This window comes from Delphinapterus leucas, chromosome 9 (assembly GCF_059928025.1).
Source record: "Delphinapterus leucas isolate spDelLeu-1000000601 "Yukka" chromosome 9, BTC_Dleu_Yukka2, whole genome shotgun sequence".
Taxonomy (NCBI): Eukaryota; Metazoa; Chordata; class Mammalia; order Artiodactyla; family Monodontidae; genus Delphinapterus; species Delphinapterus leucas.
In genome coordinates, this window is record NC_143137.1 from 21,998,370 (window position 1) to 22,024,084 (window position 25,715).

General features: G+C 43.8%; 2 protein-coding genes across 5 annotated transcripts in view; one reads left to right on the forward strand and one right to left on the reverse strand.

Moving 5' to 3' along the window:
- Nucleotides 1–1,394, forward strand: part of COPG2 (coat protein complex I subunit gamma 2) — a 129,597-nt gene extending 128,203 nt beyond the window's left edge. For 2 of the 3 annotated variants that reach the window (XM_089917386.1, XM_089917388.1), the window contains 3 exons: nucleotides 110–248; nucleotides 544–642; nucleotides 1,122–1,394. In XM_089917386.1, coding sequence (XP_089773512.1) covers nucleotides 110–248; nucleotides 544–642; nucleotides 1,122–1,252 — 369 coding nt within the window. In that variant the 3' untranslated portion in view covers nucleotides 1,253–1,394. Of the gene's footprint in view, nucleotides 1–109; nucleotides 249–370; nucleotides 510–543; nucleotides 643–1,121 lie in introns of those variants that run through there. The other variant, XM_089917387.1, reaches the window with a different exon arrangement.
- MEST (mesoderm specific transcript) lies at nucleotides 239–21,968 on the reverse strand. 2 transcript variants are annotated; one of them, XM_022580968.3, is made up of 12 exons: nucleotides 20,715–21,962; nucleotides 11,779–11,933; nucleotides 9,620–9,699; nucleotides 9,133–9,210; nucleotides 8,873–9,009; nucleotides 8,662–8,720; nucleotides 7,521–7,561; nucleotides 6,909–6,979; nucleotides 6,556–6,657; nucleotides 5,110–5,186; nucleotides 3,861–3,924; nucleotides 239–2,941 (listed from the first exon to the last, which is right to left on the reverse strand). In XM_022580968.3, the coding sequence occupies exons 2-12, from the start codon at nucleotides 11,930–11,932 to the stop codon at nucleotides 2,824–2,826; spliced, it is 981 nt and encodes a 326-aa protein (XP_022436676.1). In that variant the 5' UTR covers nucleotide 11,933; nucleotides 20,715–21,962; the 3' UTR covers nucleotides 239–2,823. The 2 variants fall into 2 exon arrangements, with proteins under 2 accessions (XP_022436676.1, XP_089773516.1); XM_089917390.1 differs by lacking the exon at nucleotides 239–2,941 and adding an exon at nucleotides 2,951–3,297 and having other exon boundaries at nucleotides 20,715–21,968.
- Nucleotides 21,969–25,715: the final 3,747 nt, after the last annotated feature.

Consider the following 25,715-nt stretch of genomic DNA (forward strand, 5'->3'; position numbering starts at 1 on the left):
CCTGCAAAGGCTATAACACAGGATGATAAAACCAAATGAACTAACCTCTTCTACCTTTGTACTGAACTGAGAGGACTCATTTTCTGACGCCTGTTTGTTAACCCACTAGCTAGAAGATCTTGAAGTGACTGTGTCTGACCACATTCAGAAGGTAATGAAGCCTAACTTTGCTGCTGCCTGGGAAGAGGTAGGCGACACCTTTGAGAAAGAGGAGACCTTTGCCCTCAGTTCTACCAAAACTCTTGAAGGTGAGAACAATTTTGCTATCAGTATATTGCCTGATAGCAGTCTAACACCTAATAGGCATATTTGTTATTCCAAAAGGACTCCCTTTTCTTTAAAAGCTCCGTAAACGATTTCACTTTAAAAGGCCAGAACGCTGTCTTCATCATCTAACAGAGTCAACCCATTTCCAGTCCAGTAGCCTCCCTCCACACACCACCACCAACCCTGTGCACCCCCAGCTCCCAGCGCCAACTAGTGCACAGGCAGATCCCTACGCTGACCTTTTCTCATACGGTTGCATCAATCTTCTCAACACAGAAGCTGTCAACAACATCATCACATTTCTGGGCATGCAGCCATGTGAGAGGTCAGACAAAGTACCTGAGAACAAGAATTCCCATTCCCTCTATCTGGCAGGTAAGAAACTTTCACCAGATTTCTCCTGTATTTTGTTGCAAAATTTGATAGGAAGGGATGTGCATGGGCATCTCATGCCCTGCTACTGTCCCATTATCCCATTATATGAGTTACAACTTGAAGCCCCATCAAAATGAATAATTTGTTTCAGCTGTTTAATTGGCATGCTATTCTTAGATGGTTCTTTTAAGATGTATATTTGGCCCAAGACACTTAAATCTCTTCTACAGATACCAGTGCCCCCCGCTTAAGTACTCCATATCAATATTATTGAATACCTTCTATGTACCTGGTATTATGAGAATATAAAAGATTATTTAGAATTTGTATGTAGGATTCAATTCCCACCATAAGCACAAATCTCTAGAAAAGCTGAACTAAAATAATAGAAAGGAAATGCAGGCAGAGCACGATCAATTTCATTATTCAGAGCTTGTTTTGAGTTCTTAACATGGTTTTCCTCACTTTTTTCCTCTCAGGTGTATACAGAGGTGGCTATGATTTATTGGTGAGGTCCAGGCTGGCCTTAGCAGATGGGGTGACCATGCAGGTGACTGTCAGAAGCAAAGAGGGAACACCTGTAGATGTTATCTTGGCTTCTGTTGGATAAGTTTTTACTGGGTGAGATGAATGTACCCTTCACTGTCAGTGGGCTTTCAGGCTATTGGCATGAATTTCCCAGAATCATACTTTCAAAAATGAATGACTTCAGAAAAGCAAATTAAATGTTTGGCCCTGAGCCAGCAGATCAAGCAGATGTCTGTCCTTGTGCATGTCTTTTTGTTGTTCCTTTTCCTTTGTATTACACTTGGTCAGCTTTGGTATTGGTAGTACAGCTTTGGGTGATCTTGAAAATCAAATACTGTCCTATGCCCCAGCTGCTTAACTTCATTAAGTTCTTTAATTCACTGTGTATCTGAAAGCTCCTGGCAGTGTTGGAAAGCTTTTATCCCAGAGGGGTGGTGGGGGAGCGGGAGCCAGAGTCCACTTTTGTCAAAATTCATTTTTATTAATAGAAAATAAACACTTATTCCAGTTGTTATACTTGAAGTTGCTAATAAAAAAAAAAGAATTTAAAATCACCACTTAATAATCCTGTTTTAACTAAGACAATGAAACTGTGGCTTAAAAAAAAAAAGTATTCAGCACCATTTGCTCATAGAACTTTCAGACTTTGTTCTTAAAGTTTCTAGAACTTTCCCGTCTGTAAAGTACAGGAATTGCTGCGCTACATGAGGAACCCTCTCTGGGACAACCAACGAGAAGTTAAGCAATCATTATATATTCAGCCTGGTAACTTGGACTGTACAACGATCCCCTCCTCTCCACTCTGGCTCAGGAGGGACATGCTTCTAAGCACTGAGGTATGACGAGTCCGACTGTTATTAGCTGGAAAGACCAGTTCTAACAGCAAATAACAGTAAATCTCTGGCACAGAGACTACTGTCCTTAATGTTCTGTGATTTTAGGAAATTCTGTAAATAGCTCGGCTTTACTTCAATTTACTCAGAAATGAAACATGTTTAATAAGGTTAAACTACTCTGCTAGAGTAAGTGTCTGCTGGTTTAGTGTCCTTTTAAAATACATACATAATACGTGTAGGTAAATCATAGTCTTAAAGTATACTTAGAATACTGCGTTATTGAAACCAAAGTCTAACAAAATGACTACAGTTAGAAGCAGCTAATGGAACTAAATCCAAAGTTATGACAAGGGAGACTCATTCTCACTTGAAGCTGTGTCACTTAGAGAATTAAAGCCATTCAAGGCGAGGTGAAGGTGGCACCTTTAGATAATTCCAACCAGGGCCAGAAATTAGCATTCCTAAATATTTCAGAAAAGTCCATAGAAGTGTTTCAAAGACTTTTATGCAAAAGAATGTCTGTCTGTCTGTCTTTCTGCATCAGTGAGTAGTAGTGCCCATCAGAATTTCCTAATAACACAAAGGCAAGTCCATACACTTGATCAGATGTCAAAGGAATGGGAGGTGGACTATCAGGTCACCCTTAGAGCTTCTGCTGGCTTTTTACTATATGCTGTTCACCAGTGTGGGTCAGGCGGACTTTCGTGAGAGAATAGTGTTTGGTGGCCAGGACCTCTTTTGGGCGTTTCTTGCTAAGTGGAATACACAACAGATAAGGGAATAGGGGAGGTAATACAGGGAAGCTACTCTTTCCAGCTCAGAAGGAGTTGATGAAGCCCATATATGCATTCAAGAAGCCCATGGGATCCTCTAGCTGTGGATAGTGGCTAATGTGGTCATCCAGAATCGACACTGTGGACCGCGGCAGCGTTTTCCTAGTGGAAGAGAACAGCATGTAGGTGAACTTGAGGCTGGAGGGAGGGGGAGGGAGGTAAGCCAGTGGGCAGCCCTAGTAAACGCCCCTGTGGACATACCACACTGGAAGGAACCAACAAAGAGCTTATTCACCTTCTACTTTGGAATTATATCTATCTTAGGCAGGTAAACTTGCCAATTCCATTTATGATGTATACAGACTAGTTTTTAAATGCTCATATTCCAACAGACAACAACGTGAAAATATAACACATATACAACACACGTCAGAGCGGGATGACTTCCAGCTCCTTGGAGAAGTGGGCCATTCAGCAATTCACTGTCCAAGTAAAGATAACAAAAGACCTTGCTTAACCTGAGGAGATGAGAGAGGGTATTTTTGTTTAAAATTAAATGTAAGCTATTTACTACTGGGTTGTTTCTACTAGGCCATGTGAAGGTATGGAACATTTTTATGTGACATAATCAAGCTCTCATATTCCGACACCTTCCAAATAAATACCTAGAGAGGAGAACAACCTGCGAAGGCACTTTCCCACAGTTCATTCTCCCCATGTAGTCTCCCCAGCTGAGGCCAATGAGCTGGCTTTACAATCAGACTAAAGCAAACGCTGCTTAAAATATATCCACTTCCATTCCTTGGTTCACGTGATAGCTGTTTCTTACCTGTACATCTCGGAACATGTAGTAACCATGATAGTGAAAACAGACTGTATAAACCAAGAGAATGTATAACTGAATTTCTTGATCTTTACATTATGTGAGAGTAAGATTCCCCATTTCATCCTCTATTATGTGTTTCCTAGATGAACAGCCAGTGAGGTCAGAGACAGAGGCTAGATTGCCTCAACAGACAATCCTGTTCACCACTGTCAGGATGAGGTACTAAGAAAACAAAGACCCCTGAGGGAGACTCACCTGTACAGCTCCAAAAACTCTGGATAGGGATTCACCGGATCCAGTGGCCCATAGATAAAATGAACTAGGAAAGGGAAGAGGAATGAATTATTAACAGCGCTCACATCCATTTTTCTATTCCCACTGTAAAATTAACTACCCCTCAAAAACAAAATTTTTTTTCTTTAAATTTTTTTTATAATAGAAAACCTAGCTTCTTTCAATAAGTAGGTTACAAGGAACATATGGGAACAAGCCTAAAAATCAGTCCATTTGAGACCTTTTCTCCTGTAAACAACCATTCAGTCCCTTCATCTCTTCTGTGCCCTGGACCAAAAGGAATAAGCCCCACTTCCAACGTTCCATTTTTATAAATCCAGAAGACTGTCATTCTTTAAGTCTCTCTCTTCAGTTACAGTTGACCCTTGACATTTGAAATCAACCAGTGATATCCTGAGCACTAATTACTCTGTGTGAGATAGTGCACTGAATTTCTTTTTTAAATCCGTAAGAATGAAGAGACAAATAAATAAGAAGAGACCACCTATAGCCTCTTTATTAGTAATCTAAACAGCCTGCTGTCCCAGCAGTTCAGCATTGAATGTGGCAGCTACTGACAATGCACAGCACAGAAACTGGTCTAACTCACTCCTGACAGAGACACCAACTCCCTTTGCAACAGGATCTCAATGTATTTTTATATACTTCTCTTCAACACATGTCACTGGCTGCCAGATTAAATAAAGGATGGCCAGTTACATCTGAACTTCAGATAATGACTTTTTTTTTTTTTTAGCATATCTCAAATACTGCATAGCATATACTTATCCTAAATAGGTGTTTGTTGTTTATCTGAAATTCAAATTTAGCTAGTTATCTTGTATCTTTGTTTGCTAAGTCCAGCAGTTATTTAACCCGTAGTCCCTCAGTTTTCCTATCAAGAGGTAATATAGAGGGACTTCTCTGGTGGCGCAGTGGTTAAGAATCCGCCTGCCAATGCAGGGGACACGGGTTGGAGCCCTGGTGCAGGAAGATCCCACATGCTGCAGAGCAACTAAGCCTGTGCGCCACAACTAGTGAGCCTGCGCTCTAGAGCCCGCAAGCCACAACTACTGAGCCCTTGTGCCACAACTACTGAAGCCTGCATGCCTAGAGCCCATGCTCTGCAACGAGAAGCCACCACAATGAGAAGCCCGTGCGCTGCAACTAAGACCCAACGCAGCCCAAGATAAACTTTATTTTAAAAAAGAGGTAATATAGAAATACTCACTGGGAATAGATACAGAGGCAAGAGCTCCCACCCAGCGTCTTCTAAACTTCTTCCTTTGATTGATGTACTGCAAGAGACTATAGGACAGATAAGTCAGCAAGAGTAAAACAAGAAACTTTTTTTTGCTATGGGGATGCAAAGGCCTGACAGGAACCACAAGGAACACAACCTACTGAACACGATCAATATGTTTTCTTAATCCAGAAGTAACTTGGCATTCCTGGGAATGGCCCACTTAATTTACCCGTTTCCGTTACCCTCTAGAGTTAACCACCATGTAGCTATGGCAGTGATCACGCCTACTATCGATGTTAGAATTAATGGTTCTTTGTGTTTATGAAGCAGGGAATGAAATCTAGGAAGGCTGGAAGTTACTTTGGATTACATGTGACTAAAGTCTGGGTCTAGAGTTCTGATTTTGGCTTCCCCACTAACAAGCTCTGTGACTCAAAAGTTGTTGGTAACACACACATCTTTCCTCATCTTCAAGAGACTGAACTACATGATCTCTAAATTGGCATCTACTTCTAAAATTCTGTGTAGAAGTTCATGAGCACAAAGCTTCAACCTCTGCATTTCATCTGACCACAGATAAAATGGAGGCAGAGTCCTCATCCTACAGTGTAAGATGTCACAGCTACATTTTAGAACTCAAATTCATGTATTCTAATTATTCTGCCTGCCAACTCCAGGACAATTATTTTTGTGAACTTCCAATATCACCTCTTAGAAATGGTATTTAGTTTCTTGAAAGCACAAGGGAATTTTACAAGAGGGCTTTGTTTTTCAGTTTTTTTATATTAAAATGAATCTTCAAGGGTCCCATTCCTTAGGGAGGAATGGCTCCCTCGACCTCACAGTTCCCAGCAGAGCCACCAGTTAATACACTGGAAGCTACACTGACCCAGCTGGCAAAGAGACAGGGCCTTACCCCAAGTAGTTCTGGATACACTATCTCTAGGTCCCTCTGCGAAAGTGGCTACATTCTCATTTGAACCAAGGCATGGGGATTCTTTGTACAAGACAGAGAAACCTCCCTTCTCAGTCCCTGTTGCTACAGAAAAGATATGAAAAAGGAAACAATCTGTACTTTGAGAGAGGCATTAAGCACCTTTCAGAATTATGATTAGACATTTTGAAACATTTACTATTGACAAAAGGTCCAAAGACGATTTGCCAGTCAGTCAGTTACAGACTAAATTAGCATTAGAATTTGCAGCTGTTTATCCAAACTTATGGTGCCAAATGGCTTAGGCTCAGAGCTCACTCTATTCTCAATTTCTTTCTTCTTAGAAAGTACAGAGCATGACTTTTTGGTTTGCCTCATAGGTCATAACCACTCTCCTTGTGGTTATGAAAGCAAGGAACAGAACACACAATCCCACATCTTTCCCCACTTCCCAAAAGAAGTGTCTCTGGAAACCAAAGCAAAGGGTTATTTCTTACCTGTCAATAACCAAGTTCCCGTCATTGTTGCGTATCCCTGCCCACATGTCCCACAGTTCACTCTCAGAGGGTCGGGTGTATGGCCCAAAGACCGGGGTGAGACTGAACGAGTCCAAAAAAGCAGAAAGGTAAGTGTGAGAAGAACTCAGTACATCAAGTATGATTGGAACCTCAGGTCATGTATGTCTGACCCTTGACTGGTTTATGAATTCCTTCTACTACTTGCCTGGCAGTGGTCAACACCTTTACTTTAAAGGGTCAGACCCTAAGATTTGGCCCAGAACTTTAATGGCAGCAACTTTTCACTACATTGCTCCCATGCTGAAGTGAATCAGTGTTTGACAATGACTTACCCTCGAGAGAATACGAAGAAGTTCATCAGTCGCGTGAGGATGGGTGACAGCATGCCTCCATCTTTGAGAAGCTATAGGTGTAAAAGTAAAAATCAAGAGTCCAAAGAAACAAAACAACTATCCAGGATAAAAGGTTTTATACTAGGAACTAAAAAAGGACTTTAGCCAAATCTACTGGCTTTTAGTTTCTTGTTTTGCTTACCCACATTCTTCTCCCATAGAAAACAAACCTATTTCTAATTCCCTTTAAGATTACATTCTACGCTTCCCTAAATCCCGAAGACTTTTAACTGATATATTCAACTTTAGACTAGGATCCCAATTTGTTCAAACATCATGCTAAAGACACAACTCTTTATTTAGATAGCTATACTTCTCCAAATATTTGTTGCCCTCATTCTCAGAAATAAGCCTTTATTTATCTATGGGTCACTTCTACTGCTTTATTTTTCCTTTATTAAGGAAAAAATTAACTTCATTAACATGAGTTCATGATGAAACAGATTTTAACTACAGCCCTTGAGAGCAGGTATGGCCGTTATAAAGATACCAGCATTATTTATATCAGTATAAACCTTAAAAACTAAAGATCTAGTCAGTGGAGTAACCAACCTTTTGGAGAAGGAGAGGACGGTGAGTCTCAGGAAATATACCTGTAGGAGAAGAGACTTAGGGTAGTTATTTACCAACAATCTTAGGCCAAACATAGGCCCATTATCGGAGACAATTCACCCTATTAGTCACGTTGAGGGCTTCTACTGCCAAAAACCAAACTACCAATAAAAACTTAGTACTGTCATTTATTATTTATCCAGGGAATTCTGTGTTTACCAGGTCAAACTCTATCCCACTGGGATCACTTTCCCCACTGTAGAAAGAAGGGAAAAATATGTCATGGTCATCCACACTGCTGATGACTAGACTCTGGCTCCCCTTAGCGTTTCCACCCGTTCCTCAGAATACATAATGTTGTTAACTATTCGGGCTGCAAAGGAAACCAGAGATTTTTCAGAAGTGTAGATGCTTCAAAACACCTAGAGCTTTTCCGTTTCCATTTTTTTCCAGAGTCAATGGGAGAAAGCCATGAGCATTACTGATAAAGGGACAAACAGACTCCTCTCCCAATCTGCCCTTAAGGTATTCTAAGGTATTCGGGGGACACCTGGATATTCATGGATTTACAAGCCAGGCTCAATGGCAGGCAAAGAACGAGAAACATCTCCAAAAGGTCTAATCAAGGGCTCACTAATTTCCGACTGAAACTTGGCACTGCTGTGAATTGAGAGTTTATGACACAAACCACAGCAGTAGTAGAAGCACCTGTGGCTTCATCTCAAATGTCTGCAGAACCCACTGCAGTTGTTGCAGAGATTGCGAAATATCATCTACACTCCCCGCCAGTTCTAGTCACAGTTGTTACCAGACACACCACAAGATCTTGCTGGAAAATGCATTAAATACATTTTAAAAAGCACATCTTACTATAACACAGCTTTTTATTAACTTATGTCAAGATAATCAGTTTCCTTTGTAATCTTACTTTATTTTCTATATTTAAAAATATTACTCTGAGAAAGCGTCAGTAAATCTCATCAGGCCACAAAGTGGTTCATGGCATGAAAGAGGTAAAGATCCACTACTTTGCTTGGGTCTGTTTGCAGTACCATCAGGTTACCATTTAGACGTCACTGCCGTATCTAAATGTGGCCCTCTAGGCTACACCTCACTTTCCACCCGCCTCCAAGGCAGTTACCTCCATTCGACAGACAGAGACTCTTGATGGTAAGCCGACCAGATCGATTCTGCTTGAACCTAGAGATGGGGAGGGAAACACATAGCTTACTGAGCAGCTGAAGACAAACTCCCAAGAGGGAAAAGGGCCAGAAAGAACCCAGAAAAATGTACTTCTCTCATCTTAAACGAGTGAAACCTGTGAACTGTACACAAGTCATGGCTTCACTGACCTATAGAGCAGCTCCTGAGCAACGATATCCCCATAGTCGTGAGACAACAGGTTGATCCTACGGTTCTGGAGCCCCAGATGCCGCAAAAGAGCTTCCACGATGCTGGCCTGCTCGAATATGGAATAGTGATGTGGTCTCTAGGGAAAGGAGAGCCCAGATACACAGGGTGAAGTCAAGGGTGCAGGTGTGTCTGCCAGCCTGACCCCTCCATCCTTGCCTACCCCCATCCCGCAACACTGCCCCATCTAGATGCTGCTTACCGGTTTGTCACTGAAGCCAAAGCCTAGGAAATCAAGGGCAATCACTCGATGAAACCTGAGGGTCAGACCTTCCCAAATCTACAAGAAGGAAAGGGATGGTTTGGTCTTTCTAATCCTGCCCCTCCTCTTCTCCAACCTACAGCAGCAAAGGAGTTTCATCCCTATCTCAGCTTAATAAACAGACTTCGATAAAGGGAAAATCTCATGAAACCACCACAGGCCCACAAATGATCCTCCTGAAAAGTGCTTTATTCCTTATAATTAATCTCCATTGAGGGAGGAACTCCCAACATTTTTTAACTTGGCAATGATCGCTCCCAGATTGCCAAAGACTTTTTTACTCCCTTACAGTAAATGAGCAACAGTTCTACATTTAATCCTATTTTATTAAGCAACTCAAATATGCAAGTCTCCCAGTGCTGACAACAAAATCCTCGATTTTGGATTTTTAAAGACATAGAAGGATCCAGAAGTCTGATTTCCTTACCTTGTACCAGTCATAGCTGGATGTTGGAAAGCCGTGTAAAAGCACAACTATCTCTGGACTTCCAACCACACCCACAGAGTCTGGGAAGAGAGAGATCAGTTAGGCCGATGCCCTAAGAAAATAACCTTGAAGATATGAAAAATCTAAATAATCTGGTATAAAGGAAAAGAAACCTTGACCAAATTAATGAAATTAAAATAATAGATTTTTTTTAAAATGCAAGCTTACTGCTTTACGTAAGAATAGGCATTTGATATCTGTTTTCTTTTATTCTGTATATTTAAAAATTGTAAATATAGCCAATATTTTATAACTTTAAATGGAGTATAATCTATTAAAATATTGAATCACTAATGTTCTACACCTGAACTAATATAATATTGTAGATCAACTATACTTCAATTTTTTATAAACGTAAATAGCTCACTTTATATGAAAATACTTGACGGCAGACTGCTTACTTTCACCTAGATTTTTAAGAAGTATTTCCTCATTTCTCCCTTTATTCTGTATCATTAATATGTAAATTGCTTTTCCACAGTAAAAAGTAAAGCTTCACAGTTAAAAGTATACAGTCACAACTTAATAACTACAAGTTCTTTGTACCTTATTATTAATGGCCTCACAAAAATTTCCTTCCTCAACCCAGTGAGTGCCTCAGTTTATGCCATTTGTCCAACAATTTTATTTCCCGCAGAGGAGACTCAACTGAATATTAAAAGCATAATGCTCAACTATTGCAAAATTCTAGCAACTATAAGAAAAGGCTAATAAACATGAACATTTTTTAATGTATAAACATCTTTTAAATTAGCCAAATATTTAAACAGTAAGTAGCCTTGCTAATAAAAAGTAGTATTAGATTGAAACTGATAGATTCATATACTGCCACTGGCATGAGAATTTGATAATAAGGTTTACAAAAATAATTTAGTTAGAAGCAATGAAAAATTGTATATACTTTAGCCTAGGAGTCTTATTCTTGAGAATCCATGCAAATAAATCATTTCATTTACATGAAGTACTATTTGAAAAAATAAGGAAAAAATTAACACATACATGGAGATTTCCCTTTAACATTATTTAAAACATTGGAAAACTAGAAACAACCTAAGTGACCAACATAAAGAAAATTATATACTTACTTTTAGTTGAATATAGCGAATGAGAGGAGGTCAGGAGCAATAATGAAAAACGGTTTATGACAAACATTTTTCGTTATTGCTCTTGACCCCCGCCCAAAAGCAATCTTTTCCAATCTTGTTTCTCATTCCCTTTACCTATAAAATGAGGTGAACAGCACCTACCTCCAAGTACTGTTGTAAAGATTAAACGAAATTATGAAGGTTGAAAACATAATTCAATGCCTAGCATAAGGTAATTGGTAAGTAGCAGTCATAATAATTATTAGAAAATTAACTTAGACAAAGGTATAAGACTTAAATCACATTTAGTTATACATATAACAAATAATCTTTATAGAAACAATAAAATGAAATCAGGGATGAGGGGAACAGAACCAATGGCAGCTGTATCTATGGATGTTGTTTATATTATCTGACACTAGGGGCGCTCACAAAAGAAAGCCAGTACTATCTATCACTGCAAATCAGACCACAAAGTAAATTATACTGGTCACATATACACTACCAAATGTAAAATAGATAGCTAGTGGGAAGCAGCCGCATAGCTGGGAGATCAGCTCGGTGCTTTGTGACCACCTAGAGGGGTGGGATAGGGAGGGTGGGAGGGAGACGCAAGAGGGAGGAGATAATGGGGATATATGTATACGTATAGCTGATTCACTTTGTTATACAGCAGAAACTCACACACCACTGTAAAGCAATTATACTCCAATAAAGATGTTAAAAATAAAGTCAAAATCAGAAAAAATAAATAAATTATACTAACAAGTCAGTCTATGGACGTTGGAATCTCCATTCCACCACCCTCACCCTCCCAGCAATTTTCTTTGAGTTTCCCTGCTATCAAATTAATGAGGGGAATTAGTCCATTCCTTCAAATGGACACTACACAGAAAAAGAGGGTTTTCCCCTCCATCACTGAGGGGCAACAGAGACCAATGGACGCAAAATAAGTACCTCAGAGGGACCCACGGGACCTCTACGTGCAGAGCGTTTCAAGAGCCCTGTTCTTACCTTGGTAGAAGATACGCAGTCCCTTGTAGGTAAAAAATTTGCCTGATGACTTCCATGAGTGAAGAGCAGGGGAAAGCTGGGGGGGCGGGATGTGCAGATAGGCTGCAAGCAGGGGCACAGCCAACAGCCCCACCTGGACCCACCACTCCCTCATCCTGTAGGGAAATCAGAAACCCGGGGTAAGCAGTTGGGTGACATTGTACACGATTCTAACACAAGCCCCAAACTGGTAAAACAGGGTGGGGAATTTCTGTACCATGTGGGGACTACCCTGTCCTCCATGTCAACCATGGCAGAAAATTTACCAAGAATGTAAGTGTGCTCTGCCTGCTATGGCAATCACCATATTTGCTCATCATTCTAATTTTAAGGAAAAAAATATACTATTTTCATATGTAATCTTCCCCCTCAACTTCATCCCACTTTAACCCCACAGCCCCTCCCCTTGTGCTCTTCCCAAGACCTGCTGTAGAGGTTTTATATAAAGTAAAAGGAAGATAAATTACTTAAGTAACTTCATTGTCTTTTATCAAGGCTTCCTGGGGGGAGGGAGGGTTCCCTTCATATTTACTCTAAAAGCTCTACCATCTACCCACCAGCCCCGCACCGGTAAAATGTTTTACATATATATATATTTTTTTTTAAACTAATGTTTGTTTAAAAAAAAAAAAAGTAGGAACATCACATGTCCTAAAGCAGAGAGCTGCTCTTGATTTTCTAATATTTATCAACCCTCTGACTCCAGTGAAGCCCAGTTTGCTACTACTATCTGGATTTGTGCTGAGAAACTGCTCAGGGTAAAGAGCCTGTGAAAGTAAGAAGATAGGTGCCCTGTATATTCCAACGTAAGCAGCTTTATCATGACCCTGAATATCTAATCTCTTGAGAGGTCAGGGCAGCAGATTATATTTCTGCTTTTCTTAGCAGACTCTTGAGGAAGCTCCCCCATTTATTTAATTTCTTAGGATGCCCCTTCCTTCCCATCCCCCCCAAAAGAGGGGCAGAGCATCTGAGAACTGATTTCGTTTTGGGGAGGAAAGCACTGATTTGCACACCCAACTTTCCCATGCCCAGGACTTCGAAGGTCCAGATCAATTCATCCACAATGACAAGAAGTGCTAAACAGGAATTAGAAAGAGTTCCCTCTGTTTCTAGCTTATGACTCCTGATGGCCACCAGGGAAAGAACCATCAGTAGAATGGAAATTCTCTTAAAAACAGCCAGAATGGAAATACCGTCTAAAACTAAAGTAAGAATTGTCAAGAACACAGAACTATAAATAAGGGGAATTAATTGTGAAAGCCCTGGTGGAAATGTCTTTGTGCCTGTATCCTTCTACCATATTACCTGTAATCTGGCCACAATCTCTAACAAACTAATCCAACTCACAAGATATTTATTTATTTTAGAGTTTTTTTCAAAAAATAAGAGCCTGTAGTTTCACATCCACAGAGAATCTCAGCTCTTTTGACTATTTTTAAGGTGTCACCAGGGCGGTCTTTTTTTTTTCTTCCCCCCTCTGAAGTGCATATCCATAAAACAGACCCAGTGATTTGGTTCTACCTTCCAAGGTAGAAAGATTAAAGATTAAGAAATGATTAGAAAAAATGCCCGGAACATGACCATTATATCACAATATCCACCCCCCACAGTAGTAGTAGGTTACATCCCATTATCTCCTGAAAAGGTGAGATGACTAAAAGTATCAGGTTTAGATGATCATTTCTAAGCGCTACCTGTCCTGGACTTAAGCTTATACATTTTCACCTGCGCATTTCATCACTCCTGATCCCCATACTTCTCATCTCATTCATTGACGGGTTCCAGCAGCCGAGTCTCTGCAGTGACTCAGCAGAGAGCTGGGGAGGGGATACGAGAGGAGCTGAGCAGGAGAGGCTCCCCCGCCCCGCCGCCGCCCACCATGCGGGGCGGTGAGGGGAAGGACGGACACTCTCCGCTCGGGACACCCTCACCCCGCACCTCTTCCTTCTCTTTTACGCTAAGAAAGCGAAGAGGCAACCCCTCAGAAAGCCGCTTTCTGTCTTAATTACTTCAGTAAAAATGCCCCCAACAACATTTTAGGATTTTTAGTACGTAAGCAATCAGGCAGTCAGTAGGCAAAATAGATTAAACATTTTTTGACCCAAATCTCCATTCTTTGATGAGCCAAGAATCAAGAGTACAAATTCAGCAAACCCCAGTAACAAACCTTCCAGAAATTAATGAACCTTTCCGAGCCTTTATTTCTTCATCTTGTAAATAGGAAAAATACACACATTTAATACCACCAAACCTGCCCACTTCACAGCATCGTGGTGAGACTATGAACTATTTTGTAAACCAATGCAAATAATTCACGTGTAATATTATGAGTTTGGTCACATCATTCTCACTTGGCTTCCTGTTACTGAAATCTCAAAAATACTTACGCCTCGGTGATAAGACACTGCCAGTTCTAGTCACACCTATGCGGTAACTCACGCCACGGCGACACCAGGGTCTTCAAATCCTAAATCACCGCAGGGCAATACCGGGGTCTCAAAATTCTAAATCGCGCCAGGGCGATGCAGGGGTCTAGAAACCCTAAATCGTGTCAGGGTGATATTCGGATGTTAAAATCCTAATTCACGCCAAGGCAAAACCCAGATCTAGAAACCCTAAACCGCGCCAAGGCGATGCTGGGATATAAAAACCCTAATCGCGCCAAGGCGTTACCGGGGTTTAAAAATCTTAAATCGCGTCAAAGTGAAACCGGGTCTAGAAACACTAGTTCACACCTAGGGGGTACTGGGATCTAAAAATCCTCAATCGCGCAAGGGTGACACCAGGATCTAAAAACCGTCAATCGCACCAAGGCGATGCCGGGGTCTAAAAATCCTCAATCATGCCAGGATGATGCCGAGGTCTAAAAAAAATTGTAAACCATATCAGAGTAATACCAGGGTCTAAAAATCCTAAGTCACTCCAGGGCGCTACCAGGGTCTAGAAATTCTAAACCGCACAGGGTGACGCCAGGGTCTAGAAATTCTAAATTGCATCAGAGAGATACCAGGGTCTAGAAATCCTAAATCAGGGAGATCAGGCGTTCTGAACATTCTACTGTGTGCAGGCGAGACATCCTCTTCCAAGCAGGTAGAACGGGCTCAGAGGACGGGAATGCATGCCCCTCACCCTCCGGAGATTTTCCCTCTACTGCGGGAGTCGCGCTCTGGCAGCCCCAGCTCGGACGGACAAAGTCCCACCCGCTGGCCCGCACCCCATTTGGGGACGACGGCTGCAAGCCAGTCACACACGCTCCCCCCACCCCCGCTCCCACCACGCACCCACCTGCGGAGGCGATCTCGGCGCACCATGGTGGCGTCTTATCCCATGCCGCCTGCACACCGGCCCTGAGCAAAGGGCGCGCCGCAGCGCCCGCAGCGGTGCAGGGTCGGCCGGCAGCTGGGCGCAGCCCACAGCCCGCGAGGGCGGCGCGGCCGCGGCAAGCAGCGAGCGGCCACCGGGGCGTGCGCTGCGGCAATGCGCAAGGCGCGGTTGCCGCAGAGGAGGCGCCGCCCGCCGTGATGCGCCGGGATGTGCTGGTGGCCGCGGCAGCGCAGAGTGAGTGGGCACCGACTTTTAGAGCCCACCCGCGCCCCGCCCCTGGCCCGCCCACCGCGCCGCAGTGCCCCTCCCGCCGAAGCCACCCCCTTCCCCGCAGCCCCGCTGAGGGCGCAAGGATGGGGCGCCCCTCCTACAGCAGCTGCTCCGGAGGGCTCCTTCAGGGGTATTGACCCCCACCAGCACCCCGCTGCTCCCTCACGGCCCCCTACCCTGAACCACAGGTTCTATAGCAAAAATCCTCCTCTGGCGAGTTAACACTACAGGAAGAGACGACAGACTTCCTGAGACTCCATCACCTCCCCCGAGACCACCCATAGGCCCCCCACCCCAGCCCCAGAGGTGGCCACTCGACCTCAGATGCAGTGGGACCAGGGCTTCCGCTGTGGTGCCGGCTCACATCCCGCTCGCGATCCGCGCTGAGGCGGGGTCTCTGAACCGCTCGAGTGCCCGGGCCAAAGGAGCGGTCCCTGAACGCCCAGTACCTCCTAGGTCCCTAACTACAGGTACCCACCAAGGGCACAGCCGAGTGGCTAGGGAAAGACAAGCTCGGCTGGGCTACCGCAGAGCTAATCGGCTGATTCAAGGGACGGCCGCTCGAGAGCAAAAAACGGGGCAAAACTTGCGGCAAGTCTGGGCTCTCTCGGTCAGCCACCGCTGCGGCGCTGGGCACGTTTCCTCTGCGGCAGCGCGACGTGGTCGGCGTGCCGGAGGCCCGCCGCAGCCCTCCCACGGCACCCACTCCCGGCACTAGCCCGTCCTGTGCTGGAAAGAATGATGGGCCGAATTATGAGACTAAAGCTCCCTTTGTTTATGCATTTATTTAAGACTGAATCACAATGCGAGGGCCCCAGTGGTACGGAAAAGAGGGAAGGATTTTTTTCTTCATCCACAATCCTTTAAAAGACATCTATCACGCCTTTGAAGAGAAAAGTGTAGAGAATCAGTGTCTGTTCGTTTTCTGGCTGTAAATTGAATTCCTGACAAACGCGTGGGCTGCGAGCGAGCCAGGCGGCCCGAGCGGTGCCGGCTCCCTCCAGCAGGGGCGCTGCAGGCCTCTCTTCCACTCGTGCCCGCCCAGGCCGCCCCGCCACTCAGCTGCCCAGAGCGCGGGCGAGCAAGATTCCGAACATCTGGGCGAAAGGCCGGGACAGCCAAGCCCACCCGGTACCTCACAGTGTGCCAGGGAGCTGAGGGCCACCAGACATAGGAGAAACCGCCATATATGAGCGTGTCACCAAAACGTGTGGCGCAGTCCAGGGTACACCTCTACTGGTGTCGATTCCGAGGTTCATGAAACCAATGCTTAATTTAGCACCTCCAGAGCGCTAAGAGCCAGGGGTGCAAAGACGAAGGAGGAATGGCCCCTGCCCCCAAAGCGAGCTGCTGTCCATCCGGTGAGGATGACACACAAGAACTGACGGTGCTTAAATTTTCCCTTTAATTTCCTATCAGCGTTTTGTGACAGGTTGGCCCCCTCCCCCTAACATGCAAGCCCCTCAAAGCCCGAGCCCAAGTATTATTCACCTTTTGTATCCCCACAGCCTGCCACGGCGCTGGCCACAAAGCAGACTCCTAATAAATGCTGCATGAATAAGTACAAGAATTTGAGGGCGCACAGGGGAGGAAGTAATTAAGGGGAGGGGGGAAAGGGTTGTCTTGAATGATGAATAGACATTTACCAGAGACAAAGAGCATTCCAACCAGAGGGGACGGCATTCGCAAAGCACCGGAGGCGCAGGACCGCACAGCCTTTGGGGAAAACTCCAAGTCCTTTGGGCCGTGGCGCTGGTAGACAAAAAATTAGGCTAGAAAGAGTATTTCAACCTAAGGAGTTTACAATTTGTCCCGAAGAAAATGAGGAGCCACCGATGGATTTAAACCCTCTGTGGCCTTAATTGGTTACTTAATGAAATTTAAATTACTCCCCTTAACAAATGGAAGATTACCTATTTTAACGAACCACCACCTTTTAAGGACTGAAATAATTACTCAACAAAATTTAAATCGGTCCTTTCAACAGAATAAAGACTTTCCTATTTTAACTAAGACAACAATATATAACAAACTTGGCATTATAGTTTTTCGTATTTACTGTCAATGGAACCTATAAGTCCTACAAACAATTCCGCACTTTCATTCTCACCATACCAGAAGCACCAGCATCCGAGATGAAGGCAATTTTGTATTTAACGGACTGAGTGCTCACAAAGGATCTTATTCTGAAAGCCATGGAACATGTCCACCCACGTGGAACAAGTAGGTAGACAGGAGGGGAGACTGCTGGGGGGTGGGGGGCGGCAGAGGGGACCAAGGGAAGCACTTGAAGACAACGGGAATTCTAAGTCTGATGCTCAAGACAAACCCTCCCGGACAGAGTGCTAGGAAAAACCTCCTTGGAAAAGGAGGGCTCAAGGTTGAGAAGGACTTCAAACCCGTAACTCGTTTAGGCGAAGGAAGCATTCCTGTTTGGAAGAACCTCCCAGCACAGAGGCAAGGAGTCTGGAAAACGCAGAGGATACTAACAGAGATCAGCTTGGCTAAAGCCGGGAGAGAATGCTAGAGAATGCCCCAGAAGCCAAACAGTTAATGAGTTTTTTAACCGTGCCTGACTTACAGAGAGAAGCTTCCTCCACCAGGGGAGAATCTGGCCCAAGGTATAAAACATTTGGAGTGCCTGAGAAAACATGTAGCCGTACATAAATCCAAAGCCTGCCTCTGGCTGGTTCTCAGCGCACCCTTTCATTTCTTGGATACAAACACCACACTTGACCGACATCACAGGCAGCAGCATTCCCTCAACCCGTAGCTTATCATACGTTCCTGTCACATTCCAATTCTCAGACAGTCCCACATAAAAAGACCTCAGATTTGTGCAAAGATGAGGGTAGAAAGCTCAGCATTTATTAGCTTGCTGATGTGCAACAGTGGTGAGATCAGCAGGGCTGGTACTGTGGGTTCAATAATCATTTTTTTTGAACCCCAGTTTGAGACCCATAATATGACAACAAGGATATTTATGGAGACAACAGGACAGAACTGGGACTGCCACTTGCAAGAGCCATAATTATCGATTCAAATAAGCTAAAGAAGTCCAAGATGGGGGAAACTTGACTGAACAGCAGCACATAAAGCAAGTCAGGATTTTAGTTGTCAGTGAGTCAATGTGATATGGCTCCAAAAAAAAACCACTGTAGACTGTAGACTGTAATTAGAGAAGCACCCAGAATGAGCTAATCCTGCTCTATTCTGCTAGTGAGAAAGTGTTTTATTTTGTTCTGCACAGCAGATATTAAGAGACACATAAACAGGAATTTGTTCAGAGAAGACCGACTAAAATGCATTGCAAATTATGTCACTGAAGGTGTAACAGCTGTCATATTTTAAGCTCCTACTATAGCATGGATCTTCACCCAATTTATCCCTAATTCTCATAATAACTCGCTAGATGAGTACTTTCATCCGTATTTTTCAGAGAAAGATACAGCAGCTCAGAGCACTGTTAGTATGTGAAGGGACTGGGAACTGAGCGCAGATGCATCTGGCTCCAAAGCTGGCGTTCTTTCCACTACCCCACACTGCCTCCCTGTTTAAAATAACCGGGCATGTTTAGTTGGAAGAAAAGAACCCTTGTGGAGTGAGTGGAAGAAGGGAAATGTGTTAGCAGTCCTCAAATATTTGTGGAAGCAGCATTAGACATTTTATTCTGTATGGCTCCAATGAGTGCAAATTGTAGAGAAACAGATGTCAATTCAACATAAAGAATTTTCCAACAGGGTTGTCTAGAGACTGGGTAGCTCAGCCATTTGGGGACGTGACAAGTTCGCTGTCTCTAGGGGTTGGGTAGCCCTGCGGCAGGTATGCAAGGTCTGGATAAATGCATGAATGACCTTTAAGGTCTTTTCCCATCTGACAGAAACTAAGGCTCAGAGAGGCATTGGAACTTGGCCAGGGTGACCCCTCCCTGAAAGGTCAGATCCACAACAAGATCTTTCCTGGGTGTCCCTCAGCCCAGAGCTCTTTGTACAACATGCTATTTCATGCTGAGGGCAAGACAAATTGAAGAAATTATGCATACAATCACATCAACCTCCCTCTCAATCAAATTTAACCCATATATCCAAAAAGCGACTGGTGTCTTCCTTCCTCTTCAGGCTCGTTTTTGGGCAAAAATATTTGGCTGCAAAAAGTTCAAAAGGTAAGTGGGAGAGGAGAGAAGCAAGGGAGCTGAATAACCCATTAACCAGATAAGATAAGCCTAAGAGACTGTTTCTAGAGATTACAGTATTACTGAGCACCCCTAAAGTATCTTTACACACCCTTTGCATTACTGGGCACATCCCATAATCCCAAGTCTGGTACTATTCTGCTGTTCCACACCTGGAATACATCTTATACACTCACACATAAATAGGTTGAAGGATTTGAAATAAAATCATATCTTGCATTTTTATAGCTCTTTACCCTTTCATGTATATTATCTCATCTGATGCTCATCACAGTCCTCTAAGGAAAACAGCTTTCTTTCGGACGGACAAGCAATTTCCTAGCTGCCTGGGGAAGAAAGGGCTACGGCACACAATTCATTTTTTTTTAAACTACATTCCACATTAAATTATTCCCCCAGCCTGGATGAGTCAACCCAGAAGCAGGTGTTTTGCTTTTCCTCGATTGCTATCATCACCGCAAACCTTCAGCTGTCCTCCCCCACCGTGCCCTCCAGGGCCCCCACCCCCGCTACTACCGCAGCGCTTGGTCCCCAGCCGGTTACTAAGCACTCGCGCTGCACAGCCCCGCACTCGCTGCTCCAACTCCCAGCGAAAACTACACCCCTCCCCACCGGCGCCAGGTGGCCGCGTCCCCGTGCCCCCAACATTCGCCCAGGCCCGTGTGGCTGCGACCTTCCCAACCACCAATGAGGTCCCGAAGCGGGAAGGCGCATCCTCCCGGGAACTGGAGACCCGATTTCCTGGAGGGATGGTCAAGCCGACTGAGTGACTAAACGCTCTGTGGGGAGTCAAGCCTCGGGCGAGGGTTAGGGGACTTCTGTGTTCTCGTCCGACCGCGAGGTTCTAGGGGACGATGACCGAGGACCTCGCCCGCGTGGCCCTCGAGTGGCGCGCACACCTCGTGCGGCCACCCACCAACCTCCGCGTAATCCGGCACGCCCCAGCCGGTCCTCACGGCCTCCCGGGCCACTATCACTCAAAGCTTGGCCCCAGGATTGGTGTAGTCCACGCACACTAGCCACATACCCCGAGTGTGCCCATGCCCAGTCATCCGCTGGGCTAGGAGGCTAAAGGTGGAGGGTCACTCCTTCCCCGCCTGTTTCCTACCTGATTCAGGTAAGACCTGGGCTACAAGACTCCATGTTTGGGGACCCGGTTGCGCATGCGCTTCCCGCGGCCAGAGCTTCTCCGCCTGACCCCAGTCCCAGGGAAGACCCAGCCAAGCCACAGAATACCCGGTTCTGGGCTAGAGCGTCGCCACCTCCGCGCACCGGCCCATCGCCCCCGAGCCCAACCTATGCTGCCGCCTTCTCCCTGCCGGGCGTCAGCGCCACCTATTGCGAAGGGCATGAAACGGCAGGCTGTGCATTGAATAAGAGGCTGAATAAACGAATAAACTTTTATAGGGCCCACTCTGAGTACATTTACATGGTAAAACTGAAGGCCAAAGATAGTTATTAACTATGTCGAGATCTCTGGCGAGCCTTCCATATCTCAACCATTTCCCTAACTTCATAGTTACCCTAAAGACTCCCAAATCTATATCTCCAGCCCTTCTCTCTACTCCAAACTCTAGATCCATATATTTGACTGCCTTCTGTTCCTCTTCACATGAATGGCCTACACACGTCTTATACTCCACAAGGACTAAGTTAAATTCATTACCCTTCCTCCACTACAAACTAACCACCCCCCTTCCCCAGAACCTGTGCTACTTTCTTTATTCTCTGTTGTGGTTAATGGCATCATTAGCCACTCCAGTCTACTACACTCAATTACCAATACCTGTGGCGTAATGGAATGAAGCTAAAAAGCCAAGCAGCCTTGGGTACAAATCCCAGCAAGTTCTCTCCTTCCCCCTGCTCTTCATCTTACTTCCCAAGTATCTTGGATTCATCTTGCTTCCGTCCATTCCCAACCGTTTCCCCTTGCTCAGGCCTCATTATCTCTCACTTGGACTACTGCCTCCTAATTGGTTTCCAGGTCTCCACGATCACACCTTTCTAATTCATCATTCACACACCTGCCCCAAGTGATTTTTCTAAAATGCAAATCAGATCGCATCTCTTTCTGTCTTCAAACTCTGTATACTAACTCCTATTCCCAATGCTAAATTCAAGCTCTTTAACTGGTCATGCAAAACACTTCCAAATCTGGACCTTCCCTTCCTCTAGAATCTTCTCTCTTACCACCTGCACCTCTCCCAAACTTCATAATCTGACTTAATGTTGCTAATTGCAGTTCCTCCCAAAACACTGTGTGGTTGCCATTCTCCATGCCTTTACACATCTTTCCCCTGCCAAATACATTCGTCCCCACTTAGGCTACCTAAAAACTTCATTACTCAAAATTCACCTTAGTTGTCACATGCTCTTGAAAGCCTTCCCTGAAGCCTTCCTACAGAAATATCACTCCCTCTGTGCTATCTCTGTCCCTGTTGACCACTATGTGCCAGACACTGTGCTAAACTCCTTATGTACATTATATCATTTAATTCTGATGATAATGCTATAAAAGAACTATTATCATCCTAATTTTATGGATGAGAAAGCTGAGGCTTTGAAAGATGAAGGAGCTTGCCCAAGGATGCAGAGGTGGTAAGTTGTAGAGCCAGGATCTGAACGCAGATATGTCTACTCATGTTTATCTATTCATCAAAAAGGTTTGTAGAATTAAATGATATATGAAAAATCACAGATCATCTTTTAAAAGTATTACAGAGTTTATTTTTTAAAGGAAAAACACACAGTTGTTCTACTCTAGTAGATGGAAATAGAGTGTTCTACTTTAAACTAATGGTATCGAAGGCCAAATAAATAGCCTTGACATCAAGCTGAATAAGGAAACAATCCTGCTATTATTCTGTATAATTTTTTCTTATGATATGAATGTTATGAATTTTTTTGCTAAGGGACTGATGTATTGTAAACCATTAATAAGTAGATTTTTTAAAAAAAAATCTCCTTCTGGATAAGTGGGGGAAGAGAGATCTATTGATAAATTGAAAGAGTCACCATAGAAGTTCAAAAACTTGCCAAAGATGGGAATACCAAGATATCATGAGGGATGTGTGGAGTCTAAATGAGTTAATGTGTGTAAAGAGAAGAGTTTCTGGCACAGAGAAAGCACCATATCATTGCTATTGCTATTACTGTTGCTGTTGTTAAGAACTTCAGTAGCTCCCAATTCAGTGGTAAAGACAAACACATAAGCTGATGAGTGAATAATACAGCTATGAACAAAGGTCTGTTGGGAGTTCCCAGAGGAGGCGGGGGTGAGGATCTTCCAGGGAATAGGAAGAGGGGCAGGGAACAAGATGGCACCCAGAGGCCATATGACTGAGAAAGGAGTAAGTTGCTGGAACCAGAGCAACACCACCTAACTTCTGCAGAAACGTTTTATTTGTTGGCAGATCTTTTACTTCTGAAAGCTCTGTTTCTTAGAAACTCTAACGTTTAAAGTTTCCTTACTATTCCAAGCATTCTTTTGCTTCTGGCCCAGCAATGGGACCTTAGCCACTGGGCAAAAGAGCAAGACTTTTACCCAGATGACATGAAAGTATGGAGGAGGGGAGAATAGGTGACTGAAGCTTATGATGGGGTGACCAAGTACTCAGGGGAAGTTCTGGCCCCACCCAGAAGTCCAGCTGGGATAATCAGGACTCCAGAAGGGGAAAACACATTCCCATCCCCCAGGCTCCAGCCCCTCCCTAGCAGAGGAGAAACAGATGGGCACAGACTTAGTGATGTGTGCCTTGATCAGGAGGGAAGGGCAGAGGCCATCATCCAACTTGGCAGGCACTGCCCAAGAAGGCCCACCTTTTTCCGCCAAACCCCTGCCAGGTGTCTAGCACACTAACTCAGTGTTTCCCAAGCCAAACGACATGGAAGGCTGCTTAAAAGTCTACATTCTTTACCACAGGCCATTAACTTTACATGTAGGCAAAACATATTTATGTTCCTCCTGTTCTTCAATAAACAGAGTAAAGAAACTTTCTGTGGGTAGTTCACTCCAGACCAGTGAAATGAGGCCAGCTATTCTGATGGGAATAACTAATGAGACACATACAGAAACGAAGTTCAATGTTAAACAGAGGAACACTGTTGGTAGAATTGAATAGATACAACTTTTTTGGAGCGCATTTTGGCAATAGCTATTAAAATTGATCCGGCAATTCCACTTTGCCAAATTTATTCTGTGTGTATACTCCCTGACATGTGTCCAAGGATGAACAATGCTGCATTATTTGGAAAAAGAATCTTTTTAACTGAAAACAAGCTAAATATCCATCTATAAGGTGCTGGTTATGAGGCTGTCTAACGTGTAAAGCTTTTCAATGTACACGAAAATGCAAGGTTCAAAAGAGTGTGTATATTATAATCCTACTTGTATAAAAACCTGTATGTATCATATAACTAAATATGTTGATATTTACAATATTAATATATTTACATATGTATTAGAAATCCCTGGAAACATCCAGATGTGGCAAAGTGGAAGCTTAGGGGCAAATCTGGTCTACAGGGAGATTCATTTATTGCGCTTTTTTGTTTTAAATTTAAATGTGAATGCCTGTAGAAAGGGCCCTTTACTCTCTAGTCTCACACCCTTCAGTTCCCCCAGCTGTTACTTGGCCTGGTCCCTAAATGCGAGTGAGAATAGATGCAGGCACTTGTGGGGGTGGCTGGAGGCATGCTTTTAGTATTTACTTTCCACTTCTGATCTGTAAGCAAACATGACATTTATGACTTAAGGGAGGGTAGACTGGGGACTGACGTCTTTCCATGTCGGAGAGAACAAGGACTAGAGGAAAATAAGGATCCTGAGAGATGAGACACTGATTTGGAAGTTACTGCTACAGGCGAGATAAGGAGCAAGCGGAGGCTGAGCCAGCCAGAGCAAGGATGAATTGTGAAGCCCAGATTTGAAGCTTCTTTTAAAATCCCTTATCAGCCACTGCAGTTAAAGGAATGTACAGGCTTCTCTTTCTTCTTCTTTCTTTCCTGTCATGAATAATTGCAGCCTGTGGTTTATCACATGGGCAGCTGGGCAGGACTCTGTTGTGCTCTGTGGGAACCCAGCTCTGCTCATAGCACTCCTGGAGAGTCTCATTCTCCTGTGCCTGTGAGTTAATTTCTTTCCCTTCACAGTGTTGGCACCAGCTGTACAGAAAGCAGGAGTCTTCAGCACCAAATATACAGCAGAAATCAAACTTGGATGTGCCTGTACAGAGTCTACCAGATAGTACTGTCCTGCCCTTTGTCTACCTGTAGGATCAGTGGCTTCCACAGTTAACTTCAAGACAATGTTAGAAACCCTAATAGTCTGTAAATAAAAGTAAAGCTTTACCTTAAAATAAGAACAAGGAAAACTCCCAAATGAAACATTCCCTTGTTTTTGGCAGCAGTTAACAGATAGCAGCTGGTGTGAGACTCCTGGATGCCATACTATGCTCTTTCATCTGCTGGAAATTCTTCAGTTGAATGAAATTATTCATTTGAAAGTTTTCATTGAATTTAGGCTGGTATTTCAGGGACTTTTTCTTCTGTAGTCTGAACAGTGGGGAATGCATCATGGTGCTAAATTGGGGAGATTGGGCCGTGAATATAGTCCAATCCATGAATTACTCTTTTTTGAGGGGCTGGTTCATTGAGGGAGAGAGAGCGAGAGAGAGGAATCAGAGATTTTATAACTATAGGAGGGATTATGTCCCATCTATGAGTCACTCTACCCCCATTCCCATTATCTCTGTCCACAATATTATGCCTGTCATAGACATTCAGGTGCTTCAGCGCAAATCCACTAAGTTCACACAAGTATCCCAAATGACCATCAGCTGATGGATGGATACATAAAATGTGGTATATGCATACAATGGAATATCATTTGGCAACAAAAGGGGTTGAAGTGCAGATACATGATACACCATGGATGAACCTTGAAAACATTATGCTAAGTAAAAGAAGTCAGACACGAAAGACCACATGTTATATGATTCCATTTCTACAAAATTCCCGAATAGGCAAATCTATAGAGACCAAAAGTAGATTAGTGGTTGCCTAGGGCTGGGGTAGGAGGGGGGAAGGAGAGTGAATGCTAATAGGTATA